The sequence below is a fragment of the Spermophilus citellus genome (assembly GCF_964194105.1).
Source record: "Spermophilus citellus genome assembly, chromosome: 4".
NCBI lineage: Eukaryota > Metazoa > Chordata > Mammalia > Rodentia > Sciuridae > Spermophilus > Spermophilus citellus.
In genome coordinates this window covers 7,270,153-7,288,399 of record NC_138185.1, presented here as the reverse complement: position 1 = coordinate 7,288,399, position 18,247 = coordinate 7,270,153, and the positions used below count along the sequence as shown (strand labels likewise).

The following is an 18,247-nucleotide window of genomic DNA, read 5'->3' as shown; positions in this document are numbered from 1 at the left end:
ATAACTGCAAAAGATTCTCCAAGAGAAGCCCCTCCCACAGCTTGATTTCCACTCACCCTGCCAGAACTGAATATCACCAACTTGCCAATTTGCTTAAAAGTTGCCAATCTGATTGATAAGTGCCAAATAGAATTTGATGGATGTTTTGTTCTAGGTTCCTGTAATTGTGAGGATGAGGTCAGAATCTTTAGCCTTGGCTTTTGGAGAGGAATACTGTGGAATAAACACCCACCGGCCATGGGACACAGAGGCCTGGCTGCCGGCGCCAATTCCTGGCAGAAGGCCACCAGGCCTCACCTGGGCCTCCTTGCCTCCGCATAGCCAGCCCTCCCTCCTGGAACACCACAGGGAACTACTGCTTTAGAATGAGACAAGGCCCCTGAAGTGCCAGAGGACACTGGTGATGACAGCTGGGGCACAGTAATTCAGGGCTGGTGTAAAGGGACAGTGTGACTGGCTCCTTCACTCCAGGGATGAGCCAGGGAGGAGGCAAGTGAGAGCTCAAACTGAAAAGCTCTTCACGGTCCAGCCCAGCTCAGCCCAGCACGTGACACCCCCAAATGCATCCTTCAGGACGGCCCGTGGATAAAGGGCCCCCTGGACGAACCTGGGAATGCTGGGACAATGTCCCTCTCTTAGAAACCCAAAATGCCCATCTGCTGAAAAGCCCCGGCTCACAGCCTGCTCAGCTCACCCAGGATCTCCCAAACTCTTCCCCTATACAGCTCTGGGCATCTGACCCTCTTCAAAACCATTTCCAAGGAGAAGTTTTTGGACACGTCCCTTCAATACATTGCATATCCCACTTGTCAGGAGCGAGGCTGGCCCTGGCGGTGAACAGCAGGGCGACAGCACAGGCAAGGAGCCCAGCGTCTGGTGGAGGTTCTGCTTCTGCTGCAGGGAAATCTCCACCAACTCCCACCACAGGGCAGGAAGCCCATCAGGGCTGGAGGGCCCAGGTGCCAGCCACCAGGGAGGACTCACCGCACAAGAAGGCCACGGTCCGGAGGGTTTGCTGCATGAGGATCTGGGTGACAGGGGAGAGGTTATGGTGCGTGTAGTGTGACATCACGATGCCCGAGAACAGGATGGCCATGATGCCTGGAGAGGGACAGAGGGGCACAGACATGAGCAGCAAAATAGCACCTGCCACGGGGTGCCCAAGTCAGGCGACACACCTGGAAGCCCCAGAGCCCGGGACACGAGGGCTTTAGGAAAAAGGAAAAGAAAATAATCCCGAGGCCTTGGCTCTTCGGCACTGGCACTGGCTGAGCTCTTCCCTTCCCACAGCCTGTCTGCTCGCGGGCACCGGGACGACAGTACCTACCCGTGAACTGCTAGGGGGCAAGGGAACACGGGCCACGCAAAGTGCCCCACAGTCCCGGCCTCACCACGTGCGCACCGTCACGACCATCCAGGGGTGTGGGGCAGGTGCAGCTCGGGCGGCAGAGAGCCTGAGGACAAGGAGAAGGGGCAGCTTCGGGGGGCTTTTTAACTGCTTCCCCTTAATTTTGAATTCCCCATAACCATCATGTAAGAAGGAAAATGTGTATTTCAGCAGGTGACACATCTCTTCTTCAAAGCTCTCCACGGCCCACGGCCTGTGCTGCTCAGGCTCTGAGTGCCCAGTCTGTCCCCTGCCCTGCACCCCTCCTAGGCACTTGGTTCTGACTCTTCTCAGCTCACCCCTGCCCAGGCAGCAGGAAAGGGGTCTCCATGTCAAGCAAGGATGCTGACATTAAAAAACTCATCAAACAAGATGCCAAAACACACGAACTGCAAGTCATATTTTATAACAAAAGTTTTAACTCAACTTGTGCCCTTCTGGAGAAGCAGAAGTCAGTTAAACTACCTTTCCATTTGTACAGGGTGAAGACGACAAGATTGTGTCGCAGACGTTCCAGCTGCTGAGCTGAGTGTACACACAACGCCCTAAAGAAACCTGGCAAGCCTTGCTCTCTGAACTGCCCAGGTGCTTGCCGGCTGCGTGAGAGGGGCTGGGACGCTTTGTCCCCTCATTCTCTAAAGAAACAGCAAATTCCTTTGTCTCTCACTTCCCTCCAGGAAGAGCCCAGAAACACTTTCCACGAGGCCTGAGAGCCGGGGAGGAAGCCCAGGGGCAGATCTCCTCACCTGCCCTATCGGGGCAGGAGCTCGCTGGAGCTCAGCGTCCCTCTGAATCATGGCTCTACTGGACGAAGTGTGAGCACAACAGAAACTTCAGTTCTTCTCAAGTTCACTTTTCCTCTTCCTAAGTCCTGTTCCATACTGGGAGGGAGAGCTGAGCCCTCTGATCCTGCAGAAAATGCAGGCACTGAGGCCATCAAAGGATGGGCTGGGGGTGTGGCTCAGTGGTGGAGCTCAGGCTCCACAGGTGCAAGGCCCTGGGTCCAACCCCGGCACAAGAGCAAATCAACCAGACAAAGGCAACACCATTCGGAAAGGGCAGGGAGGGAGCACTGGGTGGCCTGGACCCCACCTCACCTGGAAGACTGGGTGCCGGGTGCCGCGCTGGCAGCCCCTCAGCCACTCAGTCCCATGCTCACAGACCCTGGCTCCCAGCTTTGAAAGGGCTCTTTCCACCAGCTGACTTCAAGAGGGACCATCAATCCTCTGGCAAGGTCAGGCCTTTGTGCTTCTTACTTTGATGTAAAAATCAACCCAAGAGGAGCCCGAGCCACGCTGAAGTCACCACACAAGTCACCTCACACCCGATCGTCATCCCACCCACAGAGAGAAGCTGTCACGGCCACAGGAGTGGACGTCAAAACCTATTCTAGAAAGCCAAGGCTGCGGGCAGCCGGATCTGACACAGAGTGTGGACGTTCTCTCGGGACTGACCACTAGGAGAGCCCATATGGGAGCCTGTGAGACTCTGACCCCCAGGACCATGCTGCCCCAGAGTTCTTCAGGGGGACAGGCTCAGCAAAGAAGGGTGTGGCTGGCCTGTTTACTCAACACTCCTCGGGGGCCACACTGAAAACACAAAGAATAAGCTGGGCGGGTGGCAAATGCCTCTAATCCAACCAACTCAGAAGGCTGAGGTAAGAGGTTCGCAAGTTTGAGGCCAGCTTCAGCAATTTACCGGGGCCTACGAAATTTAGTGAGACTATCTCAAAATAAAAAGTAAAAAGAACTGAGGATGTGGCTCAGTGGTAAGCACCCCTGGGTTCAATCCCCAGTAACAACACGAAGAATCAGAATCAAGAGTCAGCAACGGGGCTGGGGCTGGGGCTCAGTGGCAGAGCGCTCTCCTAGCATGCATGAGGCACTGGGGTCGATGCTCAGCACCTCATAAAAATGAAGATACTGTGTCCCCCTAAAACAAAAAAAAATCAGCAGGATGGAGGTGGACAGTGGGAGGGTGGTCACAGAAGACACTCATTTTTGATTGAACCCAGGGTCACTTAAAAACCGAACCACCACATCCCCAGCCCCCCTCCTTTAATGTTTTGAGACAGGATCTCACTGATTATGTAGGGCCTTGCTAAGTTGCTGAGGTTGGTTTCAAACTTGCAATCCTTCTGCCTCAGCCTCCTGAGTTTCTGAGATTACAGGCCTGCGCCATCACGCCCAGCAAACACGGCCTCTTTACCAAGGGCTTGCAGCCGGAGGGTTGGCGGCATGGAGTGGGCCAATCTTCCTGCTTGTGTTTTTAGATGCCGGGAATCTGCTGCTCATGGGTATTTCCCAACTTTTAAAGACAGCAACTGATTCAAATCTTTAAAAAAAATTCCCTGTATGAATAAACAAACCCAGTCTGGGAAGTGAGTCCGGACGATGCTGTGCCTGTGTGCTTGACCTACTGATGTTGGAAACGGGCCACCCACGGGGAAGAGTGCCTCACCCAGGGCAGTGCCAGGTGGGGCATATGTCAAGTTCTGGGCTACACGAAAGAGCTTGGGCCAGCAGTGGGCTCCAGAGCCCAAGGGACAGCTCAGGTGTCTCCCCATGATCCCTCCCTATGCAAAGGGGTCCCACCACCACCCAGACCACCCCATCCACTGCAGCTGCCACCTGTACAGGCTGGAAAAACACCACAGGGGAACAGGATGACCTAAGCTCACTCTTGTGAGATAAATGCCATGGCTATCAAAAAAAAAAAAAAAATACTATAAGGAAGAAATCCTGACACATTTACCTCTTTATTTAAACCTTTATTTAATTTATTTATTTTTATGTGGTGCCGAGGCTCGAACCCAGCGCCTTACACGTGCCAGGCGAGTGCTCTACCACTGAGCCCCAGCCCCACATTTACCTCTTTAAGAAGGCAAAATCAGCTAGGTGCTGTGGCTCACGAGGCTGAGGCAGGAGAATCACAGTTTCAAGGCCAGCCTCAGCAACTTAGCGAGGTCCTAAGCAACTTAGTGAGACCCTGTCTCAAAATGAAAAATAAAAAGGGCTGGAGACGTGGCTCAGTGGTGTCCTTGAGTCCAATTCCCAGTACAAAAAAAAAAAAAAAAAACGAAGAAGAAGAAGAAGAAGGGCAAAATCATTTAAGAAAGTAGGTAGCCAGCAGGCCGAGTATAGTAGCACACACCTGCAATCCCAGCGACTGGGGAGGATGAAGCAGGAGGATGGCAAGTTCAAAGGCAGCCTCAGCTAGCGCCCAAGTTAAATCTCTAGTACCAAAACCAAACTCAGCAGAGACACAATGCATCTAGGAGTTCCTTCCATGGTAGTGCAAACGGACCAACACTTAGTAAGTGGCTGCACAGTACTCCACAGTGAGAATCTTCACTCTCACAGAGTGATCTGGAGGCTCCATCCAACCTCTCTCTGAAGACCCAGATGACCACAGCCCAAAGGCACAGTGCAGGAGAGCAGTGCCCTTCCCGGGGCTGACAGTATGTTCCTGGCCTGCGCGCTGTCCAGCGGCACCTGTAGCAACTCCCAAGGAACCACTTCCCTCTGATCAGAAAATAGTGCCTCTTGGACAGAAGATAAGAAAAACACTCCTTAAATGGATGCATAAACTGTACCTTCCCAACAGGGACTCAGTGCTAATGGCAGGGGGATAATCTAGAGAACAAGAGGTAAAAACAGGTAGGCGGGGCCGTGACTCACAGGTAATGTTCAGTAAGCACCAAAGTTCAGAAAAGACAAGCTGGCAGATGCCTCGAGCAGTTATCCAGGTGAACTGACTCAGGACTGAGGTCACAAAAGGCCTCCAGGGAAAGCAGCCCTTCCCCCTGCTTCCTCCTCCAGGTAATGGCCTGCAGAGGGAAAAGGCGGGTCACCCACACCGTTAAAACCTCACCGTGCCGGGTTCTCCCTCTGCCAGGTACTTAACAGCCAGGATGGAGCCAGGTGTGGTGGCTGAACTTAAGAAGAGCTCCCAGCTAAGACTCCAGAAGGGCAACGCCACGGAGAGCCTGGAAGGTTCTGGGACGTTGGAGCTGGGGTAGCTGCACGGAAAAAGCTCTGCGATTCTCCATAAGATCCCCTGAAGCCTTTGCCAGGATGAGATTCCGAGAGGCTGAGGATAGGACCACTGAGAGGTCGGCCCAGCAATCCCTGAGGCCTGAGAGCCGTCTGCCTCCCCCTCAGCTGGAGCAGTGATGTCGCAGCACATAGGACAAGAGGCCAAGGACTGAGCAAGGCATTGCTTTAGTTAGCACTGCTTCTCTGGAACTGTCCTAACAAAGTTTAAGTTGACCTCAGGCCAGGGGTGATGGCGCATGTGATTCCAGAGACTCAGGAGGCTGAAGCAGAAGGATTCCAAGTTCAAAGCCAGCCCCGGCAACCCTGCCTCAAAATCAAAAGAACTGGGGGTGTAGCCCAGGGTGGGTTCAATCCCTAGCACCACACACACACACAAAAGTCCAGAACCATATAAAGAAAGACAGTAAAATCTTAAACTTGAGTTCATAATGACCAGCCTCCAATAGAAAATTAATAGCAAGCAAAGAACAGGAAACATGCCCTAAAACACAAACAAATTGATAGGACAGACCGAGAACTGACAAAGATCGAAGGAATCGGTAAAGAAGCACTTTAAAATACCTATTATAAATATGCTCAAGAGGGCTGGGGATGTGGCTCAAGCGGTAGCGCGCTCGCCTGGCATGCGTGCGGCCGGGGTTCGATCCTCAGCACCACATACCAACAAAGATGTTGTGTCCGCCAATAACTAAAAAATAAATATTAAAAAAATTCTCTCTCTCTTTAAAAAAATAAATAAATAAATAAATATGCTCAAGAATACAGAGAAAAAATGAGCATGATAAAGAGAAAAATGAAAGATATAAAAATGGGGTGGGGTCGTGGCTCAGTGGCAGAGCGCTTGCCTGGCATATGTGAGGCACTGGGTTAAATTCTTAGAAGAAAGGAAACAAAGGAAAGAAAGAAAGAAGAAAGAAAGGTATTGTGTCCATCTACCAAAACAAACAAACAAAAAAACAAAAATCAGAGAACTTCTGTAGATGAAACAATACAATAACTAAAATGAGAAATACACTAATAGGATTAACAGATACCCAAATGGCAGAAGAAAAGATCAGTGAACTTGAAGACACACCGGTAGAAACTAACTAAAATAAATCACATATGTATATGTGTGTGTGTATAAATAGTATCTCTATATTTAAATATATGTATGACTAAAAAAAAAAAAAAAAAAAAAAAAAAAGAGCACACTGTGGGCCAGTAGCACACATGCAGTCATAACTGGAGTCCCAACAGGGGGGCAGAAAGAAGAAAAGAAAAACTGAAGAAATAGGTAAAGAAATCACCAATTCAATGAAGGCTATACACACCTAAACTATCAACCCAAAAATCTCCAGGGGGGCTTCCCAGCAGAATCCCCAGAGAACCATACCCAGGCACATCCAAACCCCATGCTTCTTTGGGAGGGATAAGCTTTTTAAAAATTAAAATAAGAGTCATCAAGGAACTGGACTCTGTCACATCCTGGTGGGAATGTGACATGATACAGCACTTTGAAAAACACTTGGCAGGTTTCTAACAAAGCAAAATATATATTTACCATATAACCCACAACCTTCCTCCTGGTATTTAACTCAAGTTAAATATAAATAAAAACATGCATACACGTTCATAGTCCCAAAGGTAGAAAGACCCAAATGTCCTTCAAATGGTGAATGGCCAGCAGCCTGTGGTGCCAAGAAGCGTTTAAGTTACTGATGTGCGAGAACACACACACGCTTCTCGGGAACAGCACAAGTGAAGGAAATGAGTCCTGAGACCAAAGACACACGAGCTCCTTCACCACCATGTGGAGAAGGCGAAGCTCCAGTGACCAGGAGGTCAGGGAGTGCCAGGCTTGGAAGCCAGAGGGCACCAGGGAACCCTGTGGGGAGATGGAACGTTCCACATGTTGACTGTGGTGGCAATGTGACTGCATATGGTTGTCAACATACACAGAATGCATACTTAGAATAGGTACGTTTATTACAGGTAAGTCAAACCTGGACTAAGATTTAAAATAAAACAAGAAAGAACAGAAAAGAAAAGCCTCCCTGTGGCAGAGAGCTAGCCAGCCCCACAGCGGGAGCTCCTTCCAGAACAAGGCCTCTGAAGGGCCTGAAGGGTGGGGTCAAGGCAGACCCTCCCTCTCCGCTGTTCAGCTGCCCCTCACACAGGGGAAGGGGAGCCAGGTTCTAGGTGCCAGCACAGCCTCCATCTCTAGGCCAGCGCCCTAAAAACTTCAGTGGACACAGGCTCACCTCCCGCTGGGAGGAAGGCCTGCTCTGCATGCCTGACTCGGAGGGGGAGGGCTCCAGCAGCACTACCTGAGGGGCCACCCCTCCTGCAGCTGGGAGCAGGGCTTCTAGAATCCCATCCCAGAGCCATCTCCGCTGCTGGGAACCACACACCCTCCTCCCCTGGGTGCAGGGAAAGGGCATTTGAAGCTCAGGGCCACCGCTTACTGCCTGTGCATCTCTTAGCTGATGACTTAACTTCCTACAGCCTACTCCACGGGGCTTGTGGAAAACTTAAAATGTGAACCCAAGCCGAGGCGTGGTGGAGCACACCTGTAGTCCCAGCTACCTGGGAAGCTGAGGCAGGATGCTGCCTTCAAAGCCAGTCTGGGAAACACAGTGAGACCTCATCTCAAAAGACAAAACAAAATGGAACCCTGAATACAGGTTCACTGTGTCCAATACACCCCACCAAGATAGCATCACATCACACTTTCTTGTGCCTCTGAACAGCCCTTGGTATGTGGTTTCACGATGACCTGTTTTGGAGGGACCAGGTTAGAGAAGCATCGGTTCTTGAATCAAGTCAACTACTACGCATCACTACTCTGCCAATTTCAGCTCTGACCTCAGGCAACATATTTCATTTCTCTCAACTTTGGGTTTCTCATCAGTATAACAGGGACCCTCACGGTACCTCCCCCCACAACCACCTACCTACAAGGGAGCCTCCTAAGACTGGTGGTTCAATGAAAGAAGGTGGGTAAAGACCCCAAATGGCTGCGCCCTGGAGATGGTCAGGCCTGAATCTCTAGGCACCCATGAACCCTCTTTAAGCCTTAATCTCTTCTGAGTTGACTCTGCCTCTCATGATGGAGAGCGACCCAAGTGAAAAACTTCGACAGAAGGACAATAAGCCATTGCCATAGTATTTCTAGGGTCTGTCACTTACCTGAGAGTGAGATTCCTTCTGCAAGCCCATAAGGCAGATAGGCAAAAATGATCATCATGCCAAACTCCAAGGAAGGCGTTTTCCTCAAGTCAATATGCTTTAGCACGTAAACGGCAATCATCAAGGAAAACGAACCAGGGACTCCTGATAGAGAAGTCACAGAACTGCAGCTTTCCAAATGTATGAAGTAGATAAAGGAAATGAAAGACGAGCATCCCAAGGTTCCAACAGCAAACTAATCATCATGGATGCTTCCTAATCCACTGGGCTTGTGGAAAATTTATTTGCAGAGACTATTGTTATAAAAAAGGGAAACTAATAAAACACTAACAAGTACAAATTCCTATGATAAATAGGGGAAAATTCAAATCAACTCAAATCAACTACTTAAAAAATGCTGACTTAGAGGACTGGAGATGTGGTGACAGGACAGTCTGGGCTGCAGACACACAGAGGACAGGCCACAATACTAGGCCACCTTCCCACCTCCTAGGAGGACTCAGATGGGACCGTCAATGGGTGCCTGTTTCCAGGGACTCAAGGCCCAGTTGAAGGACTGTGTCCCCGTCCCTGCACACTTCTGTACCACAGCCTTGTGTAAGGAGGGAGTCGGTGTCCGCTCACATGCTGTTCATGGGCCTAAACAGAGCTCAGGGACCCATCACTCTGCCTCACTACACACATGCTCTCCAGAGAAGAAGCTCAGCGTGCAGGAAACGCTGAACAGGAAGGCTTGCTCTCCTGCCCATTCTGTTTATTGGTACAATATGAAAAGCTGTCAGCCGCCTCGAGAGAGCTTTAGGCTTCTGGACAGAGGAGCCGACGGGAAAATTCAACAGAGTGGCAGGAAAACACTCCAGGCAAGAGTCTTCCGGCCATCTGTGAAACAAACTGCTTGTGGAAGAGGGCCAGGTGGCCACGTCCGGGCTGGCGGCTCGGCGCGTGCAGAATGGTCTGGTGCCGGCTCATATTTTAAACATGATGGATTTTCAACGGCAGTTGAGGAGCCTTTGCCTTGACAGGCCTCTTTTCTGCTCTGGCTGGAAAAGCTCACGGTTGTTAAGCAACAAAATCAGTGCAAATAACTTAGACGGAACTCACTTCCAAAGGCCCTTTCCAATCACGTTCAGCTGGGAAGATTCTGTCAATTCCACATTTTTGAAGAAATCCCATTTCCAATATTCTGTATGTGCAAACTGAGACAGCCGACAAGGAAAGTCATCGGAATGCAGTCATTATCCTGACAGCTGAGAAAGTCCCCGGTCACACCTGATGACTCCACAGTGCACAGTGTTGTTAAGCTTGGAAAGTGATATCCTAAATTTCATATGTTAAATTTTAATTCCTTGAGTCTAGAGTATTTCTCACACCAAAACTAAACATGTCTTCCTTTAAACAAAACCTTGATTAAACTGGCCCCGAAGGAGCAGGAAGAGCCAGCTTCTGATGGGTGCCACTAGAGGACCCCACCCTGGATCACACCAAAAGGATATTAATGCAGAAATCAAGCCAGTGAGGGTGCCGAGTGCCGCAGAGCCAAAGAACATTTTGAGGAAGTAGCCAAGGGCTTGTAAAAATGTTTGCCACCCACTGACATCTGACGTATTCTTTCTTGTTAAACCTTCAGCTGTGCTAGGAAATAAAGGATAATATAAGGAAGTCAAAATGTTACATCAGGCGCAGTGGCACATGCCTGCAATCCCTACGATTCAGGAGGCTGAGGCAAGAGGATGATAAATTTGAGGCTAGCCCTGACAACTTAGCAAGACCCTGTCTCAAAAATAAAATAAAAAGGGCTAAAGGCTGAGGATGTAGCCCAGAGACGTAGCGCCCTGGGTTTAATCCTCAGTACCTCAAAGAATAAAAATCAATAAAAAGTTAAAATATTATAGACAATGTTCTTAGAAATTTAGAACTTAAAACTTATTTCTTGCTTATTTCCTTATTCCTTCATTATTACACTGTTCAGCCAGTCAGATGTGATCTCTGTTCCCCCACTGTGCCTGGGGTGCTGCATTAGTTTCTGGGGACTGGGTGATAAGAGCAGCATCCAGCCCCCCAGGAGCTCTCCCTAGTCTGAAGGAGAAACCCGAGATGGAAATGAATGGGGGGGGGGCAGGGAGGACTGCAGAAACAAGGCATGGGCGTGGAACTCCCACTGAGGGGGGAGTCAAGGAAGCTTCTAGGGGCTGGGGATGTGGCTCAAGCGGTAGCGCGCTCGCCTGGCGTGCGTGCGGCCCGGGTTCGATCCTCAGCACCACATACAAACAAAGATGTTGTGTCCGCCAAGAACTAAAAAATAATAAATATTAAAACTCTCTCTCTCTCTCCCTCTCTCAAAAAAAAAAAAAAAAGGAAGCTTCTAGAACAAACGTGGGCTGGATTTAGATACAGGATAAAGAAGAGATCAGAAAGGACCCTTCGGGGGTAGGGAGGCAGGGAGCCCAAGCGGTGGACTCACTCAGGTGCTTGGATCAGTGCGGCTACAACACAGGAGCAGGATGTGGGGACAGGTGGGGGGCAGTGGCAGGAGACAGGAGAGCAGCAGGCAGTAGTGTTTCACTCTGACGATGGGACAGGTTTTCATACCAGACACCTGCAGTGACCCTGAAACTGAGACCACGGCAAAAAGCCAGGCTGGAATGGAGCCGCCCAGAGAAGAAATGTCAGAGGTGCAGGGCGAGGGGAGGACTGAGGAGGCATTAAGGAAGAAGAATTGACAGAACCCTCCTTTCCCTCTAACAAAGACTAAATAAAATGTCAGAAGCCATAAAATTCAATTGTGGGTTTTGTCTTCAAAGGGAGGACTCCATTCCCACAAGCCATTCTATTCATTACACATCCTCCTCCACCCAGTCCCAGGACTCTCAGGACTCCTCCCTCCTGGAGTCACTCCTCCCCAGCTTCTATGGATATCCTCCTCTTCCTGCAGACCAGCTGGGACTGAGTTCCGCAGCCTGAGCAATGCACTCAAGCAGGCCAGCAGCCAGCTCCAAACTCCTCGGCAGTGTCCTGACACTTCCAGGAAGAAGCCCCGTCTTCCAGGTATGACCTAGCTCCCTCACCTACCTGACCTCATCTCCCAATCAGGTGGGCCACACTGTCACTGGTACCTCCCTGGAGGTCACCTTTCATCTTCCCTGGCCCCAGTTAAATCCTCCAATGGACCCTAAGCACCCAGTGTCAGTGCCACTCCCCCAGGACACCTACACTGACCCATAACATAAGCCAGCCCAGATACTGGCCTTCGTGGTGCCTGACTGCTTCACACCATGTGAAAACTGCAGGGAATCATTTCCTCTGTCCACCTGGACCACTGCCACCTGTCCCAGGTCTAAAGCACCATCCAGCACATGAGAGACACTCAGTACATTTTTGTTGAATCAGTAAATAAAATCAAGAATCTCTAGCAGCACCACACAGCTTCATCGATCAGCATTTCATTTGAAAGCAGAAAAATCTCTGTCAACAGGGCAGCCTGGTCAAGTCACCCAGGAAACCTTTGTGGAGACTCAGCACAGAATAAGATAACAAGGATTCTCAGACACTAACTTTCTTCACACCAGTCTTCCACTTTCCTGAATGTTTGATCTCCCCCATCTCCTGTCTTTTCCAAAAGGTAACTAGCTCACGAATGTGAGGCCAACAAGGGCTCTCCCTAGAAAAGTGCTCTGGAAGGTCAAGGTCATTTGCAGTTCCCCACAGGGACCTGGGGATCACATACTTGACCCCAGGCCTGCAGCCCCACCCTTCTCCACTGCCTGCCAGAACACAGGTGTCTCTGGCTATTTTCTTTTTATACAGAGGAGGTGAAGACCCAAAGACCAACTAGGATTTAGAGCAGATCCAGGGCTGGCCAGCAGGCTCTGAATGCCAGAAAAATGAAAGCAGGATCTGGGTTCCTCCTGGCTTAGCAGTTTTTTCTTCTTTCTTTCTTTTTCCAGTACTGGGGGTTGAATCCAGGACCTCGAGCATGGCTAGGAGAGTGCTCTGCCACTTAGCCACATCCCTACCCTTTGCAGAAACTTTATTTTGAAACAGGGTCTTGCTAAGTTGCTGAGGCTAGCTTCCAACTTCAATCCTCCCGCCTTGGCCTTCCAAGGCAATGGGACTATGGGGTGTGCCAGTGCCCCGCTGGGTTTTAATTTTTGTATATAAGGTGGAGGCTACTACGTCTGACCCTCTTGTTCACTTCTCTAGGGGTAGCTTTCACCCAGCATGCATCAAGGTCATCAAGTCCAACTTATTTCTGAGCAGCATCTGGCACCAGAGGCAGAGGACTGACAATCAGCTGATGTCTGAGGGGCAGGGTTGCCCCAGTGTTACGGATGGCAGAGGGAAGGAAAGCTGGGAACTGGATGCATGCAGTCCAGAGATCCCACTGTGGAAACAGTCACCACAGGCGATCTTGGCCTCAAAGGCACTTCCACTAAGAAAGAACCTTTGTCTATATACAATGACGTCATCAGCTCTTGTTTTTCAAAATATCTCTTAATCTCTGGCCTTTTTGCAGCAGAGACCTGGAAAAGCTCAGAAAAGGTCGTGACAGATCTTTTCTCTTTAAATAAATGAGAGATGAGGCAATTCAGTTTAGCTCCTAATGTATAAAAATAACTCATGATGTTAACTCCAAATCAGGCAAAATTCCTTATCACAAATTTGCAATATGTTACCAGGATATGAGATAAAAGTAAAAACCAGAGAGCTAAGCGGCTTTCAGAATAGACCTTAGATAAGAAGAACACACTGTGCCAGGCACGGTGGCATATGCCTGTGATCCCAGAAGTTGAAAGGATTGAGGCAGGAGGACCATAAGTTCAAGGCCAGCCTCAGCAACTTAGCAAGGCCCTAAGCAACTTAAGACCTTGTCTCAAAATAATAATAACTTTAAAAAGGGCTGGGGATGTGGCTCAGTGGTTTAGTAACTGTGGGTTTAATCCTTGGTAACCCTCCACCAAAAAAAAAAAAAAAAAAAAAAAAAACCTCATTGCCACCAGATTTGTTTTTGTTTTTGATTCTGGGGATGGAACCCAGAACCACACATATGCCAGGCAAGTGCTCTACCACTGAGTTACACCCCCTCCCTTTTTTAAAATTTTGAGACAGGGTCTCACTAAGTTGCCCAGGTTGGCCTGGAACTTGTGATCCTCCTGCCCTGACTTCTCAAGTAGCCAGAATTATAGGCAACTTCCAGTACAGGCACCCAGTGCCATAGATTTTTTGAAAGGTCTTACGGCATGCTATATGATAATTTCCTAATAAAACTATATGTTTTTGCCAAAATAAATGGAAAAAAAAAAAGGTATATGAGCTGGTCCAGAGTCTTACAGCTGAGGGCATCGACAGGACTTGAACCCAGGTCAGCTTGACTTCAAAACCTGGGTTGGGGCTGGATGTACGGCTCAGTGGTAGAGCACTTGCTTAGCAAGTGTGAAACCCCCCAATTCTGTCCCCAGCAACAAAGGGAAGAAAATGGGCTCTCTCTACTACAGAATACCATATTATTCCAACGTATGAATTCTGACATCTTATGATTCATCTTTTAATTTCTCAGATCCTATCAACCAGGGCAGTAATACCAGTGAATGTTTGAAAACGATCTGTAGTTTTCAAAGTAGCTTTACACCACAGCACCTGCAGGTGGGTCGCCTGTGGCTATGAAAACGAGGGCCTTGTGCAACAGCTGGGAAGCAGGAGAGGAGGGCCTTTTGATCACCTTTTTTTTTTTGCTCCCAGGATGGAACCCAAGGCCAGCACTCTGCCATTGAGCCTGCACCCCGGTCCTGTCTGTTGCTTCTGTCTCCAACAATGCTTCCCAAGTGCTGATCCCTCAACCGACCGCCGCGCCACGGCCTAGAGAACACATAAAAAGCCAAGAGGGGCCAGCACAGCAACACACCTATCACCCCAGCTACTCAGGTCGAGACAGGAGGACTGCAAGTTCAAGGCCAGCCTGGGCAACTTGGCAAGACAGTGTCTCAAAATAAAGTTTTTAAAAAGACCTGGGGCAATGGTTGACTGAGAGAGTGCTTGCCTAGTAACGTGAGACCCTGGGTTCATTCCCCCGAACCCCCCCTGCCCCCCCTACAAAAAAAATAATAGTTTTGAAACTCACTGCAAACCAACTGAATCAGAGACTGAGGTGGGACCTGAAAATGTCACATTGAATAAGCACCCTCAGTGATGCTAACAAGTTGAGCCTAGAAACCACCACTAACAGTTGAGAAGACTAGATTCTCCTAGTCACTCCTGGTCCTGATATACTCCTATGGCACAGAATGGCTTGTCAGTGCACAAAGATAGAGAACCACAGCAGGTGAGCCAACTACCCAGAGAACAAGCCACTGTACAGGTAGCTGTGTGGAAATGTCTGAAACTTTTTTTTCTTTCTTTTTTTTGGTACTGGAGATTTAACCCAGAGGCACCTAAACATGGAGCCACATGCCCAGTCTGGTTTTTTTTTTTTTTTTTTTTTTTTTATTCTGAGACAGGGTCTCGTTAAGTTGCTTAGGGTCTCACTAAATTGCTGAGGCTGGCCTTGAACTTGCAAGCCCCCCGTCTCAGCTTGCCAAGCTGCTGGGAAAACAGGCATATGCCACTGCACCTGGCTGAAACTTTTTTTTTGATGCTGGGGATGAACCCAGGCCCTGGAGCATGCTAGGTCAAGTGAGTGCTCTACCACTGAGCCATGCCCCAGTCCACTTCCGACAATTTGTTCCTGGGACTATTGGTTCTATGACACCCACACTTACTTGGTCAAGACAATGGAGACGGCATCGTTGAGAATACTTTCTCCAAACACCAGCATGTTGAGCACGGGGTCCACATGCAGTGCATTGAAAATGGCAATAGTGGCCACGGGGTCAACAGCAGATATTAGGGAGCCAAATGCGAAACTGGAAGAAGAGAGAAGGAAATCTTGAACACAATGTGCTTGGTCCACAGAGCAAAGCGTCGCAGTCAGTGCCTGTTTCACACAATGTGAAGTGCACCAGCCGGAGTACTGACAGGAGCTGGTGTTGGCCCACTGTATCTGCTGACTGGCCTTTCAGGTGGAGCAAGTCAGGCCCATTCCAGAAGGAGCCGCTAGGAATGGTCCGGTGTCCCCAGCAGCACTGTGACTTTATTTTGCCCAATGCTGGATGAAGACTTTTGCCTACATACATCACACACCAACCAGCCCTCCCAGTCAGAGCAGCTGGAGCCCAGTGGTTCACAACCTGCTGGGTCTGACCTCTGCCCCAAGCAACTAGGTGGTCTTAGTGCCACCTGTGACCAACGCCAGTCTCCAGATTGCAATATCTAAGAAAGTGCCAAGCTGGGCATGGTGGCACATGCCTGTAATTCTTTAGGCTCGGGAAGCGAAGGCAGGAGGACTGAGAGTTCAAGGCCAGCCTCAGCAACCTAGCAAGGCCCTAAGCAACTCAGTGAGACGTCTCTAAATAAAATATAAAAAGAGCTGGGATGTGGCTCAGTGCACCTGGGTTCAATCCATAGTACAAAAACAAAGAAAAAGCCAGGGCAATTCCAGGGGGTGGCTTGGGTGGCAGACACCAACGCGGTGCTGGCTCCCAACCAGGCCCCTGGGACTCACAGACAGTGCCCAGGATGATGGAATTGCCTCTACCACGTCACCACTTGAATTGTTCCAGCCACTGAAGATTATCACAACAGCAAGCTACCTGTGGCATACACTGGGTCCCAGCCCTGTCCCAGGCACTCTGCACACAGTTCCTCAGCAATCCACGCAATGGGTGTGGAGACAGCCCGGCTGCTGCCTGGTTACAGAGGCCCGACAGCAGACGGAGTGAGGGGCTCACCCAGTCAGTCAGCTAACGAGGGGCAGATCAGACTCGAACACAGACTAACTAGCTCCCTCCTGCTCCACCCACCTAGGTGGCTATGGCACTAGCCAGAGACTCAGCCAAATTTAGAAAATGGCAAAGTGTGACACAGGAAGTGAATGGGATGATGTGAGAACCAGTAGCTTGGCAGAGAGAGGTGTGTGAGAGCTCATCTGATTGAGGGGTCAGGAAAGGCCTGACCCCGTGTGCGCAAGCACCTACATGACAAGAAGCAGCGGGCAGGCCAAGGTGATGGGGGCAGAGGTGACATCAAGTATCCCCAAGGTGGAAAGCAGAGGAAGGTGCACATGGCAGGGTGGGTGGCCAGGGCAAGAGACCTAGAAACTTGTGAGGGAGGCGGCCCAGGTCCCCTGGGGTCCTGTGGGCCCTAGGGAGTTGGGATGATTTACTGATGGCCCTCCTTGGCTCCTCCTGGGCGTGTGCACTGGCCTACAGTGCTTCAGTCCCCTCCCTGCTTCGACAGTTTCTCTCGACAAAACAGAAAGCCTGGGGGGTCTGGCCCTGCAGCAGAGCCGCAAGCCAGACTGTCACCAAGCTTGCAATGTGGGAGACAAAGGAGCAACACTCAGCTTAGGGCAGAGAGTGCACTTCATGGACTGCCATCACCAAGCAGCCCCGAGAAGACTGCCCACAGGGGTCCCATCTGGCTGCCCTGCTCATCACTCTCCCCTCAGTCACTCTCTCTGGCCCTGGGGTTTCCAAGGCAGCGCCCTGTGGAGTGTGAATCCAGGCAGGAGAGCCTGCAGTGCATCCTGAGGACAGACCACAGAGAGCAGTCCCTGCTCAGGCTCAGCTCTGACTCCACCCGACCTGCGTGTAGGCTGCCTGTCACCTCTGCTGAAAGGCACAGCCCTGACACCTGTGGAAAGAAGGCAGGCAGGGCACGGAGGGGCGTGAAGAAAGGTGACTTCCAACCACCTGTGAGTGGGAGGCCCAGGCTGCAGTCCTGCACAGCAGCCCAGCCTGGTCTTCGCTCTCACCCGGCCCCAGCAACATGGCAGGGAGCGTGGGTGCCAGCTGGGGGCTGGGCGGAGCTGCGTGCTGCACCCACGTGCTGGCTTGGCTGGCCCTCTTTCCACTCCTGAGCAGAGCATATGGGTGCACAACTCAGCACCCACACCTGTCTTGGTGACAGCCACACCTCCTACTCCCCACTCCTGTCGCCACGCGGCTCTAGACGTGTCAAGCTTGGACAATGAGAATATCACTGGAGGTCTGCGGTGCAGCCCTTTTGGCAGGGATGCTGACAAGAGGTGACGTGAGCCTGGAGCCATTGGTACTGCCACCCAGGGCAAGCTCACCAAGGAGCAGGCCAGCAGGGTCTGGGCTAAGGTGCAGTGACAGACAGGCAAGACTCCCACATGGTGGTCCCCATAGGGTGTCATGCTAGATGCCATCACCTTGGGGACACTTCGGTCCTGTAAACTTCTTCCAACAAACTTCTTCATCTTTTTTTTCTTTTACCTAAACCAGTTTGCGCTAGCTTGAGCTGCACAGTCGCTCTGGCATCCTGAGCAGACAGCGAGGATCCACAGGGGCACTGATGAGGGGCAGCAACAGGCCCCAGTCTTCAAAGGCCAGGAGCTACAAGTTCAACTTAAAAAAATGGGTCTTCTTTATTTTAATCACCTCAAAAGTTAGCAACATCAACAAAATGCAAAGAAAACTGTGGGAGGCCATCCTCGCACGTGATCCAAGTTACCTCCCTGGCTGGGCGAGAGGCGCTTAGACACATCCTGGTGTCCAGAGCTTTCCCCACCCTTCTC

General features: G+C 50.4%; 1 protein-coding gene across 3 annotated transcripts in view; it reads right to left on the bottom strand.

Annotated features, from left to right (window-relative positions):
* Nucleotides 1-18,247, bottom strand: part of SLC9A8 (solute carrier family 9 member A8) — a 73,009-nt gene that overhangs the window by 11,756 nt on the left and 43,006 nt on the right. For 2 of the 3 annotated variants that reach the window (XM_081293024.1, XM_081293026.1), the window contains exons 8-12: nt 17,946-18,065; nt 15,369-15,512; nt 10,110-10,248; nt 8,617-8,722; nt 985-1,101 (exon numbers count right to left, since the gene is read on the bottom strand). In XM_081293024.1, coding sequence (XP_081149150.1) covers nt 985-1,101; nt 8,617-8,722; nt 10,110-10,248; nt 15,369-15,512; nt 17,946-18,065 — 626 coding nt within the window. The remainder of the gene's footprint in view (nt 1-984; nt 1,102-8,616; nt 8,723-10,109; nt 10,249-15,368; nt 15,513-17,945; nt 18,066-18,247) is intronic. The other variant, XM_081293025.1, reaches the window with a different exon arrangement.